Consider the following 16,493-nt stretch of genomic DNA (forward strand, 5'->3'; position numbering starts at 1 on the left):
CATGTTTTTAAAGTTTAAGGAGCTGCAGCTTGTCACACATCAGCTGTACTTCTCTGGCTTCAGCTCTGAAGTCCAACCCCTCTCATCTCAGAGAGCTGGACCTGAAGTACAACAACCTGAAGGATTTAGACGTGAAGCAGCTGTCTGATCTTGTGGAGACTCCAGACTTAAGAGTGGAGTGAGTCACTGCTGATTTTAGCAACACTGTGTTACATGTATATTATTATGTATGCAGTATATCCCAGAGCTTGATGTAGCTAAAGATGATGGTGATGGCTGTTGTCTGTGTTGATCTTTGCAGGAGATAAAGCTGGATGTAGCTGACAGCCAGTAAGATGCACAGAGATACCTGCCCTCTTTTTGTCTCTCCGCAGCTTGGTTGGTTCTGATTGGACCTCATCTCTCCGCAACATTATCTCATTTTTATACACACTGACAAAAGTATCAGTACATTTCATCCTGGTTTGGTTTTTGTTATCATCTTGTTTTCATCATGGAATAAATGTTGTTACTTTTTACTGTTTGTTCGTTGTTAGAGTTTAATTAGCATCCCGGTCGTGTTGGCTGTGAGCTCCATGTTTTTGTAAAGAAAGAAAAATTCTTTTTGTTTAAATGAAGTTATTATTATTTTCACTTTGTCTTCTGTGAGTTTTGTGCTTGTAGTTAGGAGGTGGGTTTAAAAAAATCGATTTTAACTTGAATAACACAATATCGATTCATTAAATCCTAGATTAATATTTAAATATAAATGTATTTTACCAGAAATGCCAGAATCTCAGTTTAACGCTCACAAACCATTTAACAACCACCAAACAGCTAAAACTGTAAATGAGAGCAAACAAACAGAATCCACACGAAGACGTAAACACAAAGCGTGAATCGTTCACCCAACGGCGCATACAGCCGACAGCTCACAGATTCTGAAGCTGCAGGTTTCGTCACTCCAACCAAATTTGACTGAACCAGCAACAAAAGAAGATCCAAACTAAGCTTCACATAAACATCGTCATGGATTCCCTCTGACTTTGGCTGTTTTTCTTCCACCACAATAAAATCACACTTCCTGCACATCTCTCTCTCTCTCAGTGTACTTCAAGAACAGTTTCCCATCTCAAATCTCTGTTTTCTGCATTATTCTCTTGGTTATTACGCACCAGTCTACTGTTGTGTTCAGTGCTGTTGGCCTCTGTTTTTGTTTGTTTATTTTTAAATGACCTAAAACAAAGTCTCATTTCTGCTGTTCGATACCAAAGAAATTTATATATTTTTTTAATTTATGCCAAATTACAAACTCTCAGCTTTGTCTCTAATCAACCCTCTGCAACTTTGCTCTGCTTCACTTCAGCAGCAACAGGTCATGTTCAGATGTTGATTCGTGGTTTTCAGTTTTTGTTCGAATCATTTTAGGGATATCTGCTATAAAAAGCCAGAACAGGAAAATCTGCTTCATGGTTTTCTGTTTTGTCCTCCGATAAAGCCTCGGCTTTGTTTTTATACATAGATATAAAATATGGATATTTTATATCTATGTGTAATATATTTTAAAAATGTAGTGATAAATGATCAGAATTATATTTCTGTCTGAGTCAAAATTGAATTGAATCAAATCGATTATAGAAATCGGTGCTGATACCCGACCCTAGTTGTAATCAAATAAATGTGTATGTACTTTGGCTAAGCCTCTGTTTAAAATCCCATAAGATAATAATTTTAATTAAAATGGGCTTGGCTCTGTGTGTGTGTCTTGACTTAATAACAAATATTCACATTAATAAGAATAACAAGTTCACACAGATGTTTTAATCACTGCTGCAGTCGTGAGTGCAGAGAAGGCTGACAGGCTGAGGAATGAGGAAATGAAAGTGAGTGTCAGGTTGTTTAGGTGCAGTGAAGGGCGGAGTTTGCCGTCAGCCAGCAGGTTACCTTCACAGAGTCATTTACACTGGGAAGTGTGGACAGGACTGTCCCTCATCTCACAGGAACAAATTCAGCGAGTGTCACTGAGCCTGCGCTCTGGAACAAGGGTTTGGTTAACAAACTGTTTCCCAGAAGTCTCTGACTGAGCCTCTGAAGGCACACAGGTAACCCTGCAGGACGTCCTGCTCAGCTGGATTCCCGTTTCCTGTGAGTCTGAACAAAAGCTTTATTTTATTTACCACATTTAAACTGAAAGATTAAGTAAAGCATTGATAGGCTGACCAAAAACACTGAAATCCTTCCTGTTCAAGCAAAGAGAGGGAGAGACTTCCTGTAAATGAGAGGGGAGGAGCAAACATGACTGAGATACATGAAAACAGGAAGTAACAGAGTTCAGGGTCTGTTTGGAGACAGAGCTGCGACAGGGTGAGTGTAAACACCTGTACCTGCATGTTTTGACCACATCTGTGCCTGCTCAGCAGAGTCCAGCATGGTGGCATGATTCATTCTGAAGGCAGTGAATTCGTGTTTCATGTGTTCAGCTGCTGTGGATCCTGACAGGGACGTGTTTAAACTGGTTGGGCTGATTTAAAGCAGGAAGTGCTGGATGATGTGATGAGTGTTAGTATGAGAGTGGAAATGGGTCAAAGTTCATGAGGAACCAGGATGATTCTTTCCGGAAACAACAGGACGATCTGACCAACAGCTGTGCTGAGCTCAAAGTCAGAGTTCTGACTGTCATCAGGTTTAGATCATTTACTGAAGGATTAGAAATGATCAGTAAAATTTATATTAATGATTTCCTGGTACCTCCAGGCATTGCTTCCTTGTCTCGTGATCTTTATAGATCTCTGTCACTTGTTCCTCCAAATATTTTGATTTAAACTGCCATCACATTTCATTATTTATTAACTGAAGGTGCTGGAACCAGCAAACTGTATCACTTGTAAACAAAAGTTTGAGATCATCTACCGTAGATATTTTATAAAGGATCTATAATTGTCATAAAATGCTATCTGTTGTTATTAAGTCGGTAGTTTGAGTGAGGAGGAAGCTTCACAGCAGCTGTGTGTTTGTGGTGGACCTCTCAGAAGAAGATGATGGAGGAAGAGGAGGGCAGAGGAGAGTCTGCAGACCTCAGTCCTGGGTAAGAGAATCGAACTGATCTATGTTTGTTTGCTATCTTAATTAAATGTATTTGCAACTGAACACTGAAAAACAACTACAATTATAATTTAGTTTTCGTACAGTCAGGGGCTCCTGGGCTGTGTGCACACCTGTGACCCTGTGTGGATCAGAGAAACTCCAGTATATAAATCATTACAGACGTCTGTACATCTTCATGCTTATAATGAGTCTATGTGAACTTTTAACCACAGTTATGCAGTGCTGCGAAAAAGTTTTTGTCCTTTTTTTCTTCCTCTCCATCTTTTTTTATAATCTTACATTTACTTTTTTGCATTTGACACGATTAACATGAATTAAAAGAAAAGTTTTATAATAATTGTATTTATTACGTGGGAACCTGTCCAAATCTACCTGGCTCTGTGTGAACGAGGGAGAAACAGTTTATTTTACAATCTGCTGAATCAAAAAATTACTGAAATGAAACCTGTTTGACAAAGTAAACTAAGCTACAAAACCTGAAAAAGAGGCACATCATGCCACGATCTCAAGAAACGGGGCTTAACTGGGATTGATGTTGTGGTGTGACCTTAAACAACAGGCTGTTAATGTGGACCACATCTCTCCACAGTGATCTGAAAGACTCATTGGCAGTTCTTGTAAATGCTGGATTGCAGATCGTTTCACACAGGACCAGATAGGTTTGTAAATTTATTTGGTGACCCGAGACATGTGTGACCAATAAGGAATCAGAAAGGGGGAAATGCTTTCTCACTGGACTTTATATCTTGAAATTGTTTCTAAATAAGTGACAGTAAGGTTTAAAACAGCAGTCAACATATCAAGTAGGAGCAGGAAACGTGTGTCAGCATGAGAGCTAAAGCTCTGTATGTAAATCTCTACCACACATTTTAGAGCTCAGTTCAAACTGAACTATGCCAAGCTAAATGTCAGTGAAGGTTCTCTGTCATCCAGGTCATTGTAGACTAAGGAGCTTGGAAAGAAAAGCATCTGGACTTCTTTAAGTTGCTTGAAGACGTTTCACCTCTCATCCGAGAAGTTTCTTAAGTTTCTCAGATGAGAGGTGAAATGTCTTCAAGCAACTTAAAGAAGTCCAGACGCTTTTCTAGCCAAGCTCCTTAGACTATGCCAAGCTAAGCTGCGCAAGGTGGCTATAAAACAGTGAACGACATAAGCAGCTGTCTCTGAGAAAGGCTTTTACTGTGAAGTCTCTCTGCATTTCATATGAAACTGCAGGCAGACCACTGATTAATAGACCAGTCAGATAGGAAAAGCAGTTCATTAGTGTTATAAAATAAAAGCTAGCATCACCACAGGAAGTAACTTCACTTTTACCGACTCTGTGACCATCACAGATTCTGCAAAGTGTCATCAGATCTGGATCTTCTTTCACTAGCAGGCAGCAAAAGTTTTATTGATGATGAAATGTGTTTACAGAGAGAAGAAGATGAAGGAGCAGCTGTCCTGCTGTGCTTTGTGTCAGGACGTCCTGAAGGATCCAGTCTCTACCAGCTGTGGACACTGGTTCTGCAGACAGTGCATCTCCTCATACTGGAACCAGTCTGCTTCATCAGGAGACTGGTCCTGTCCCCAGTGTGGAGAAAGATCCAGAAGCAGAGCTGGACTGCAGACAGCCAGTCAGAGCAGCTGTGTACAAAGTAAGACTGAACATCTGTCTGCTGATGGACTCATTTCTGAAAACTGGACTTCTTGTTGTGTTTTCTTTCTATTCATAAATCCATCCCTCTGGGGCCGGGTCACACTAAGCAGGGATGGCCAATGAATCAATCAATCAATCATCAATCAATCAATCTATTATGTCTAATTGTTAAATGTTGTCATTGTGGGTCTTAAATTTGTAAGTCTGAGTTCAATCTATATGATCAAAGCCATTCCTTTGATCCTGACCACCTCTCCAGCCACTCTGTGCTGGCGGAGGTTTTATTGTATCTGGAAGATCTGTTTCTTGTGATGTTGCTTCCTGCTTTTATGATCCTTTTGGTAAGCAGGAAGTCATGCATACAGAGACACATACACACATTCTCACCTGCATACACACACACACACACACACACACACACACACACACATTCTCACCTGCATACACACACACACACACACACACACATTCTCACCTGCATACACACACACACACACACACACACACATTCTCACCTGCATACACACACACACACACACACACACATTCTTGCACATGCATAAATGCTTACACATACACACACATAGTGCCTTGTCTTAGAACCATTGGGGGGTTTTACGGTGGGAGGTGCTTGTGCTGTGATGTGTATTGTAACTGTCATGTCAATAAATAGCTACGGGGACAGCTGCTCTTGGAAGGACACAAAAAAAAGGATTTGAGCTTCAAGAGCTGTTTCTTGACCTGTGTTCAACTTGAAACAGTGTCCTTTCACCTAGTAAGGCAAAAGTCAACAGTCCTCCAGCCGACGCAGGTGGCCTTGAAGGATATAGTAATGATAATAATAATAATAATAATAATAATAATAGCCAGTGAAGCTGCTTCAGGATCGGGGAGATGTGGTGGGTAGAGGAAGTCCTAGTAATATTACGAGCAGCAGAGTTCTGGACACGTTGGAGCTTGTTAATGGATTTTTGTGTAAGGCCAAATACAGGGAGTGCAGAATTATTAGGCAAATGAGTATTTTGTCCACATCATCCTCTTCATGCATGTTGTCTTACTCCAAGCTGTATAGGCGAGAAAGCCTACTACCAATTAAGCATATTAGGTGATGTGCATCTCTGTAATGAGAAGGGGTGTGGTCTAATGACATCAACACCCTATATCAGGTGTGCATAATTATTAGGCAACGTCCTTTCCTTTGGCAAAATGGGTCAAAAGAAGGACTTGACAGGCTCAGAAAAGTCAAAAATAGTGAGATATCTTGCAGAGGGATGCAGCAGTCTCAAAATTGCAAAGCTTCTGAAGCGTGATCATCGAACAATCGTTTCATTCAAAATAGTCAACACGGTCGCAAGAAGCATGTGGAAAAACCAAGGCGCAAAATAACTGCCCATGAACTGAGAAAAGTCAAGCGTGCAGCTGCCAAGATGCCACTTGCCACCAGTTTGGCCATATTTCAGAGCTGCAACATCACTGGAGTGCCCAAAAGCACAAGGTGTGCAATACTCAGAGACATGGCCAAGGTAAGAAAGGCTGAAAGACGACCACCACTGAACAAGACACACAAGCTGAAACGTCAAGACTGGGCCAAGAAATATCTCAAGACTGGTTTTTCTAAGGCAGCACGGTGGCACGGTGGTTAGTACTGTTGCCGCACAGCAAGAAGGTCCTGAGTTCAATTCCACCATCAGGCCGGGGTCTTTCTGTGTGGAGTTTGCATGTTCTCCCCGTGTTTGCGTGGGTTCTCTCCAGGTACTCCGGCTTCCTCCCACCGTCCAAAGACATGCAGCTTGTGGGGATAGGTTAATTGATTAATCCAAATTGTCACTAGGTGTGAATGTGCGAGAGAATGTGAGTGCGAATGGTTGTCTGTCCCTATGTGTTAGCCCTGCGACAGACTGGCGACCTGTCCAGGGTGTACCCCGCCTTTCGCCCTATGACAGCTGGGATAGGCTCCAGCGCCCCCCGCGACCCTGAAAAGGATAAGCGGAAGCGAATGGATGGATGGATGGATGGATGGATGGTTTTTCTAAGGTTTTATGGACTGATGAAATGAGAGTGAGTCTTGATGGGCCAGATGGATGGGCCCGTGGCTGGATTGGTAAAGGGCAGAGAGCTCCAGTCCGACTCAGACGCCAGCAAGGTGGAGGTGGAGTACTGGTTTGGGCTGGTATCATCAAAGATGAGCTTGTGGGGCCTTTTTGGGTTGAGGATGGAGTCAAGCTCAACTCCCAGTCCTACTGCCAGTTTCTGGAAGACACCTTCTTCAAGCAGTGGTACAGGAAGAAGTCTGCATCCTTCAAGAAAAACATGATTTTCATGCAGGACAATGCTCCATCACACGCGTCCAAGTACTCCACAGCGTGGCTGGCAAGAAAGGGTATAAAAGAAGAAAAACTAATGACATGGCCTCCTTGTTCACCTGATCTGAACCCCATTGAGAACCTGTGGTCCATCATCAAATGTGAGATTTACAAGGAGGGAAAACAGTACACCTCTCTGAACAGTGTCTGGGAGGCTGTGGTTGCTGCTGCACGCAATGTTGATGGTGACCAGATCAAAACACTGACAGAATCCATGGATGGCAGGCTTTTGAGTGTCCTTGCAAAGAAAGGTGGCTATATTGGTCGCTGATTTGTTTTTGTTTTGTTTTTGAATGTCAGAAATGTATATTTGTGAATGTGGAGATGTTACTTCCAAGAACATTCAGCTTTGATATTAATGAGTTTTTTTGGGTTCATTGAGAACATGGTTGTTGTTCAATAATAAAATTATTCCTCAAAAATACAACTTGCCTAATAATTCTGCACTCCCTGTAATAGTGAGTTACAGTAATCAATTCGAGAGATAACAAGATTATGGACAAGAATGGCAGTGACATGAGGAGTGAGGAAAGGGCGGAGGCGATTGATGTTACGGAGTTGAAAATATGCTGCACGTGTTACATTATTGATATGTGAATTAAAGGATAATGTGCTATCAAGAATGACACCCAAGCTTTTCACAGAGGGAGAGATAGGGACCAGCGAATTATTGATAGTGAGAGGAAAATCGTTAATTCTGGATAGCAATCGTTTAGTGCCGACCAGGAGAAGTTCTGATTTATTGCTGTTGAGTTTAAGGAAGTTGGAGGAGAACCAGGAATTGAGTTCTGCTAAGCAGAGGGTGAGGGAGGGTGGAGGAAGAGTAGAATCGGGTTTGGTAGAGAGGTAAAGCTGGGTGTCATCGGCATAGCAGTGGAACTGAATATTATATTTACGAAAAATGTGTCCGAGTGGAAGAAGGTAGATGATGAAAAGGAGGGGCCCGAGGACAGATCCCTGGGGCACCCCAGTAGATAGAGGAGAAGGCTGAGAAGTGAAGGATTTTAATTGAATGAACTGAGTGCGGTCAGACGGGTATGATTTAAACAAGGCTAATGGAGTGTGAGAGAGACCAATAGAAGCTAATCTGCTAAGGAGAATGGGATGAGAGATGGTGTCAAAGGCTGCACTCAGATCAAGGAGAATAAGGATGGAGAGGAGACCAGAATCAGCTGCCATGAGAAGATCGTTTGTATTTTTATAAGAGAAGTTTCGGTGCTATGCAGAGGACGGAAACCAGACTGGAACTGTTTGTAAAGGTTATTATCAGTGAGGTGTAGATGGACTTGTGAAGCAACTATTTTTTCAAGAATTTTTGAGAGGAATGGTAGATTGGAGATAGGACGGAAATTGTTAAAGTTGTTGGGATCTAGACCTGTTTTTTTCAGGATTGGGGTGATGGCGGCAACTTTGAAAGAAGCAGGAACAGTTCCAGTGGTGAGTGAAGAGTGAATAATAGCAGATATGAGGGGAAGGAGAGGGGGTAGACAGGCTTTGACAAGGACAGTGGGGATAGGATCAAGCTGGCAGGTACAAGGCTTTGATTTGTGGATGAGATCAGCGATATCAGTTAAAGACGGAAGTTGAAAAACAGAGGTAGTGAGAAGGGGTGGAGTTAAGACAGAGGAGCATTAGGGACCAAGTCTACGTGTATTTTATGGTAAATGGCCTGTATTTATATAGCGCTTTACTAGTCCCTAAGGACCCCAAAGCGCTTTACATATCCAGTCATCCACCCATTCACACACACATTCACACACTGGTGATGGCAGCTACATTGTAGCCACAGCCACCCTGGGGCGCACTGACAGAGGCGAGGCTGCCGGACACTGGCGCCACCGGGCCCTCTGACCACCACCAGTAGGCAATGGGTGAAGTGTCTTGCCCAAGGACACAACGACCGAGACTGTCCAAGCCGGGGCTCGAACCGGCAACCTTCCGATTACAAGGCGAACTCCCAACTCTTGAGCCACGATCGCCCGTATGAATTATGAATTTTTTTAGTGAAGAATAGCATTAGAGAGTCGCAGAAGTTAGATGAGTAGAGATGAGCGGGCAGAGAATCAGGTGGCCTGTTATAGGAGCTGAATAATGAGAATAGGGTCTTGGTGGAGTCCTCACATGAACAGATAGTGGTAGAATAATAGGCAGATTTGGTTTGACTGATACATTCCTGATAAAACAGAACATGATTATTAAACATATCCTTATGAATAGTAAGGCCAGTTTTCTTGTAAAGACGTTCAAGCCGTCGGCCTTTAGCTTTCAATAATCGGAGTTCGGGGGTGTACCGGGGTGCAGAGCGGGAAAAGAGTACAGTTCTGTTTTTTTGTGGAGCAAGAGAATTCAAAATACTACTGAGGCTATGATTATAATTAAATACTAGATCATCTTGAATTGTTAAGAGACAAGCAGCTAGAGAGCAGAAGAAATGATATCGAGATTTATATTCTTGATATTGTGGAAAGAAATAATCTGAGGATTGTTAATTATGGAGAAAGTCATGTGAACATTAAAGGAGAGAAGTAGATGATCAGAGATTGGCAGCTCGTCAGCTGTGCAGTTGGAGGGGGTAAGTCCAGAACAACAGACTAGGTCCAAAGTATGGCCCTTAGTGTGGGTAGGGAAGTTTTTGTATTGTTTAAGGCTGAAGCTATCAAAGCAGGATAAAAGGTCTTTGGTAAGAGGATGATCGCAGTTATCCACATGGACGTTGAAGTCACCCAGCAATATTATATTAGGGGAAACAGTAGCTAGGTTGGCCAGCAGATCAGCAAAGTCACTTATAAAAACAGAATTAAATTTTGGGGGGCGGTAGATGACAGCTATGACAGTTGGGGCATGGTCAGAGAGTCAAACCACAGTCCCGTTAACTGGGAGAATTGTTGTTCCAGCCTTCGGGCCTTCTGGCTGGTGCCCGAAGGGTAGCCGCATTAATGAAAGTGGTGGTTGTTTGGGTTAGTGTAAACAACCTGCATCCAATTTTAAAGCGGATCTAATGTCCATCACTGGTCACCAGGTCTGTCAATTTCCTGTTGAAGAGGCGTGAGTACTCACAGCTGGCCCATCATCAGTCATGTCGGCAGGCCTTGTGGGGGTTGGAACAGCTGTAGTCGCTTCCTTTGTTCTTTGATAACCCAGGTCTGAGCCAGCACCGATCAGCCAGAACTCTGTTATCATGGTTCAGAATAGGTAGTTGTCATTCAATGTCTTCCTTCGAGAGTGTCGCCAGGCACACGACGCAACTAACCATCGAGTATCCAGCAGCAAATGTCTCTTCGGGACAATTGGGCTCTCTCCCTCCCTTCGTTGAGGGACCAGTTGATCAAATCCATAATTTTTGAAAGATGCATCCGCCTCCCCCAGCTTGTCTGGGGGAACACCGAGGTATTCCTATATCGGCAAGAGATATAATCTCTCCAGTATGTCCTGGGTCTGACCCGGGGCCTCCTCCCAGTGGAACATGGCCAGGACAACTCACCCAGGAGGGATCCTTGTCAGATGTCCGAACCACCTCGACTGGCTCCTTTTGATATGGAGGAGCAGCGGCTCTACTCTGAGCTTCTCCCAGATGGTTGAACTCCTCACCCTATCAGTAAGGGAGAAGCCTGCCACCCTTCTGAGAAAACTAATTTCTGCCACTTGAGTAGTTCTTGAGTTCACTGCTGACGACCATAGGTGAGGGTAGGAACGTAGCTCAACTGGTAAATAGAGCTTTGTTTTACACTCAGCTCTCTCTTCACCAAGACAGGCTGGTACAGGCGATCAATACACCCGCAGCATCAATCTCCCTCTCCACTTACTGGTGAACAAGAATTCTCCACTTGGGGAACTCGTCCTTCAAGTCCTTTAAAAACACCCTTCAAAAAATACTCAAGGGGAAACAGTCAAATGCTTTCCATAAAATACATATACACTGGTTGGGAAAACTCACATGCACCTTCAAGTGTGCTTGAAAGGGTAAAGAGCTGGTCGAGTGGTTTGCAATTGCTGCATTCCGCTTGGCCTGTTGGTACCTGTCAGCTGCCTCAGAAGTCTCACAGGCTAACCGAGCCCAATAGGACATCTGGTTTGGGGGTTACCACCACATCAGGCACCAACCACCATGTGCTCACAGCTCTGGGCAGTGGTTTCGGCAATGGAGGTGCTGAACATACTTTATTTGAACTCATTTCCCCCGACAGGAATGCTGTCAAAACTCTGCTAGAGTGGGAGTTGAAGATCTCACGGACCGGTGTCTCTAGAAGGAATTCCCCATGCACACTCAATATATGTTTAGGCACAGGTCTCGCCTTTTTAGTGTCATTATTTTTTTTGTTTTTCAGCAGATGTTGGTCTGCAGGAGGTTTTAGATGAACATAAGATCAGTCTGAGGAGGAGATGTGTGCGTGATGAAACAGGAAGTAGAACCCTCATCAACACCATCTACACTGAGCTCTACATCACAGAGGGACAGAGTGAAGAGGTTCATACCCAACATGAGGTGAGGCAGCTGGAGACAGCTTCCAAGATGGACGCCCTCCATGACGCTCCAATCAGGTGCCAGGACATCTTTAAAGCCTTACCTGACCAACAGAGACCCATCAGAGTGGTTCTGACCAACGGCGTGGCTGGTGTTGGAAAAACCTTCTCAGTGCAGAAGTTCACTCTGGACTGGGCAGAGGGCTTGGAGAACCAACATGTCAGTGTGGTGGTTCTGCTTTCATTCAGGGAGCTGAACCTGATCAGAGATGAGCAGTACAGTCTTCTGGAGCTGCTCCATGTTTTCCATCCAACATTACAGAAGGTCACAGCAGAGAAGCTGGCTGTCTCTCAGCTTCTGTTCATCTTTGACGGCCTGGATGAAAGCAGACTTTCATTGGATTTCACCAACAGGAAGCTGCTGTCTGATGTCACACAGAAGTCATCAGTCAGCCAGCTGCTGACAAACCTCATCCAGGGGAATCTGCTTCCCTCGGCTCTCGTCTGGATAACTTCCCGACCCACAGCAGCCAATCAGATCCCTCCTACATGTGTTGACAGGCTAACAGAAGTACGAGGCTTCACTGACGCCCAGAAGGAGGAGTACTTCAGGAGGAGATTCAGTGATGAAGAGCTGTCCAGCAGAATCATCTCCCACATGAAGACATCCAGGAGCCTCCACATCATGTGTAGAATCCCAGTCTTCTGCTGGATCACTGCTACAGTTCTGGAGCACATGGTGACTACAGAGCTGAGAGGAGAGCTGCCCAAGACCCTGACTGACATGTACTCACACTTCCTGCTGGTTCAGACAAAGAGGAAGAAGAACAAGTACCACGAGGGACATGAGACGAGTCCACAGGAGCTGACGGAGGCTGACAGGGAAGTTCTTCTGAAGCTGGGGAGGCTGGCGTTTGAACATCTGGAGAAAGGAAACATCATGTTCTACCAAGAAGACCTGGAGCAGTGTGGTCTTGATGTCACGGAGGCCTCGGTGTACTCAGGAGTTTGTACAGAGATCTTCAAAAGAGAGTGTGTGATCTTCCAGAAACCAGTCTACTGCTTTGTTCATCTGAGCATTCAGGAGTTTCTGGCTGCAGTCTACATGTTCCACTGTTTCACCAGCAGGAAGACAAAGGTCCTGAGGGATTTTCTGGATATCTGGCATAATATCCCATCACTTATTGAGCTCCTTTCAGAAACCATGAGAGAATCACTGAGAAGTAAAACCGGCCACCTGGACCTGTTTGTCCGCTTCCTTCATGGCCTCTGTCTGGAATCCAACCAGAGACTCTTAGGAGGTCTGCTGGGTCAGACAGAGAAAAACCCAGGAACCATCCAGAGAGTCATCAACAACCTGAAGATGATGAACAGTGATAAAATCTCTCCTGACAGAAGCATCAACATTTTTTACTGTCTGATAGAAATGAATAACCTCTCAATACATCAGGATATCCAAGAATTTTTGAAGTCAAAAAACAGATCAGAGAGACTCTTTGAGATCCACTGCTCAGCTCTGGCCCACATGCTGCAGATGTCAAAAGAGGTTCTGGATGAGTTGGACCTGCAGAAATACAACACATCAGACCAAGGACGACACAGACTGATTCCAGCTGTGAGGAACTGCAGAAAGGCTCGGTGAGTCCAGATGTGATCATTTACACCGTACACAGTGTAGACTGGTAGATTTGTTTTTAATACGTAGACAGTACAAAATAATTTTCTTTTGTTTTAGTTTTACATTCAGCTTTCCTTTGGTGAAAGCAAAGCTCAGCAGTTTTTCACACGGTAAAAGGAGTATGAGGCCACTCATACTTAGGGGGTTATTGTCATTGGATCCTTAGAACACCTGGGTGGATGATGTAGATGATGGTGGTGGCTCAGTTTTTGGTGATTAAATACAAAAAATACATAGATTTCTGTAATTGTTGGATAACATTTAAATAATATGACAGGAAAATGCAGCCATTTAAAGTCACTTTAAATCTAGCTGAAATCAATTTATTTTGTTTTATATTTATTAGAAGGCTCAATCATGTGTTGTTGTGAATGTATTTAAATGTAACATTCACTGGCTGGTAAAGATTTTGTTTTCATCTGGATGTGGGAGACTTGCTGTGTCTTTCTCTGTCAGCCACTGTGTTTGTATAGAGGTGGAGAGCAGTTACCTTATTCTGTCTCAGGCTCATAATTAGTGACATAGTGAGTGGTTCAATCTCCATGAATCACTGGAATAATAATAATGGATTGGATTTATATAGCGCTTTTCAAGGCACCCAAAGCGCTTTACAATGCCACTATTCATTCACTCTCGCATTCACACACTGGTGGAGGCAGCTACAGTTGTAGCTACAGCTGCCCTGGGGCAGACTGACAGAAGCGAGGCTGCCATATCGCGCCATCGGCCCCTCTGGCCAACATCAGTAGGCGGTAGGGTAAAGTCTCTTGCCCAAGGACACAACGACCAGGACAGAGAGCCCAGGGATCGAACCGGCGACCTTCCGGTTACAGATACGCTTCCCAAGCCCCTGAGCCACGGTCGCCCCACAAACACAAACTGCCTACACCAACAGAAATAGCCTCTGCTACTCCAAAACTGCTCCAGATGACCTCAACAACAGAAACTGTCCTTGCTGCTCCTCCACACACACTTGAGCTTTTTTGCATTAATGTACACTCGGTCTGTCTTTATAACACAGATTGTATATTTTCTATAATCACAGACTGGCTCAGTGTGGACTCTCAGAGACTCACTATGAAGTTGTGGTCTCAGCTCTGAAGTCCAACCCCTCCCATTTGACAGAGCTGGACATGAGTGGAAACAAGCTGCAAGGTTCAGGCGTGAAGCTTCTGTGTGCTGGACTGGAGAGTCCAAACTGTCGACTGGAGACTCTGAGGTGAGTTCACTGACTGCAGCTGTTGTTGTTTTTCTATATTTCAGATCTTTGATTTATGTTTGAAACTTTCTTTAGTTCCTAAATGTTCAGGATGTGTCTGAAGACAAATGTGAAGAAGTTTGAGTGCTTTCAGAAATGTGGTCTCTTGCCAAATGACTGAACAACAGTTTTTCCTTTTGGCTCCAAATAGAAGTGACAGGCTATTATGAGGATCTTGATCTCACTCAATTAAACATTTAAAACATTCCGCTTTCTTTTTCAAATTTTACTCCACTCAGCCATTTAAACTAATTGTCGTTCAGAAATCATAAAAAATGAAACTAAATATTGAAGCTCACTATTTCTATTATTGCTGGAGAAGCAACATGTTCATTCAGTATCAGCTTTTATATTCTCAATTTTCTGCTGTGAACACATTATGAATACTGAATGACTTCAAACAGGAAGTCAATTTGTTAAGCTGATACCTTTTACATTTTTATTCAGATTGGAGAAATGCAGTTTGTCAGATATCAGCTGTGATTTTCTGGCCTCTGCTTTGAAGTCCAACCCCTCCCATCTGAAACATCTGGACTTGAGTCTTAACATGATGCAAGATTCAGGATTGGAGCGGCTATGTGGTTTTCTGGAGGATCCACACGGGGGACTGCAGACTCTGAGGTTAGACGCCACGTTTTTATGATATGCAAATCCAGAGAACTTAAATTTTCAGTTCTATGGATTTAACAGAATTTTATCTTACTGTAGTAGTAAGTCATTACCAGTTTACTGGGTAAGAAGCAATTAACATTAATCACACACCAGTCAAAACACCCAAAAGTTCATTTTAACTCTCAAGAACTTATTGACATTTAATGAACAGCATAGATGTCCTGCCAGTGTCAGTGTGTCTCTCCCTGCAAAGTCTTTGGGGTTTTTTCTCTTACAAAATATTTTATAAGTAAGTAAAGTTTATTTATTAAGTGCTTTTCATACACAGGTAGTCACAAAGCTCTGTGCAAGGTTAAAATAAACAGAACGTAAAGTACCAAAACAGACAATACAATGTAAATTAAAAAAAATAATAAAAAAATAACAACAACAACAAAATTGCTCAACAGAAGGCTTGTTAAAATAGAAAAGTTTTAAAGGATTCCACAGAGTCCACCAAACGTAGCTGTGGTCGTAGACTTCTGGTGCCCGAAGCCAGACTCAATAACCAATGTACTTTAAAAGAACCGATCAAAAGACTTGTTCCAAGGTCTCACCAAACTCCTAGTACACCTGAGTTTTGGCATCAGCCGCTGCCGGTACCTGTCAGCTGCCTCTGATAACAGATAACACTCCTGTATGTATAATGTGTAGGTACAAAAATACTTTAGTCTATTTGGTGTAGATTAAACTTGCTCAGAATCATCAGATTGAGTATGTAGACTGAATGACCCAGAGGTGTACTGAGGAGTACAAGGTGAACAGGAATAGAGACAGCATATAGTCCATTGTTAAGCTCCTGTATAAGAATTAGATAACTTTATTAATCTCTAAGGAAATTATATAGTTACAGTCACTCTAGGGCAGGGGTCTCAAACAAACGGGCCATTTGCGGCCCACGTCACCTCTGCTTGCGGCCGGCATATAGATGTGAAGAAGAATTTTTTTCAAAAAATGATTTAATACGACGGCAGTGTGTTACAAGCATGGCCCTTTAAGACTGTAGCCTCGTGGGCGGTGTAGTCCGTGCTGCAGGGAGAACATGTGGGACCGCCCCTCCCGCTGTGTGTGTGTGAGGGAGGGAGAAAAATGGAAAGTCGAAAAGTACGAGGTGCTACCGAGCAGAAACGGGAGATGGAAGCAGTGCCTGACCAGCCCAGTTGTAAGTAAGCTGTAAATACTCGACTGTACACCGTGTTCGTGTTTTCCTCCGAAACAATCAAGTTCTGCTGGAGCAGCCTTTCAACGCCTCTCTCTGTCTCTCGCTAGCAAAGTTGACCCAGACAGTAAAGCTAGTTCCCGGCTACGAGCCCGACACAGAACCCGAAGTATTAACCTGGCCAAGGTAACAAGGGAGTG

The 16,493-nt window shown here is 43.4% G+C and overlaps 1 protein-coding gene across 6 annotated transcripts in view; it reads left to right on the forward strand.

Moving 5' to 3' along the window:
• Positions 1–304: 304 nt before the first annotated feature.
• LOC146662815 (NACHT, LRR and PYD domains-containing protein 12-like) overlaps positions 305–16,493 on the forward strand; it is an 83,267-nt gene continuing 67,078 nt past the window's right edge. For 4 of the 6 annotated variants that reach the window (XM_085417635.1, XM_085417633.1, XM_085417630.1 and 1 more), the window contains exons 1-7: positions 305–2,124; positions 2,229–2,343; positions 2,948–3,064; positions 4,501–4,721; positions 11,412–13,185; positions 14,271–14,444; positions 14,931–15,104. In XM_085417635.1, the coding sequence (XP_085273761.1) occupies positions 3,015–3,064; positions 4,501–4,721; positions 11,412–13,185; positions 14,271–14,444; positions 14,931–15,104 (2,393 nt within the window). In that variant the 5' untranslated portion in view covers positions 305–2,124; positions 2,229–2,343; positions 2,948–3,014. Of the gene's footprint in view, positions 2,125–2,152; positions 2,344–2,947; positions 3,065–4,500; positions 4,722–11,411; positions 13,186–14,270; positions 14,445–14,930; positions 15,105–16,493 lie in introns of those variants that run through there. The other 2 variants (XM_085417632.1, XM_085417631.1) reach the window with 2 other exon arrangements.

This window comes from Rhamphochromis longiceps, linkage group LG9 (assembly GCF_057381845.1).
Source record: "Rhamphochromis longiceps isolate RC_006_pf linkage group LG9, R_longiceps_female_GT1.1, whole genome shotgun sequence".
NCBI lineage: Eukaryota > Metazoa > Chordata > Actinopteri > Cichliformes > Cichlidae > Rhamphochromis > Rhamphochromis longiceps.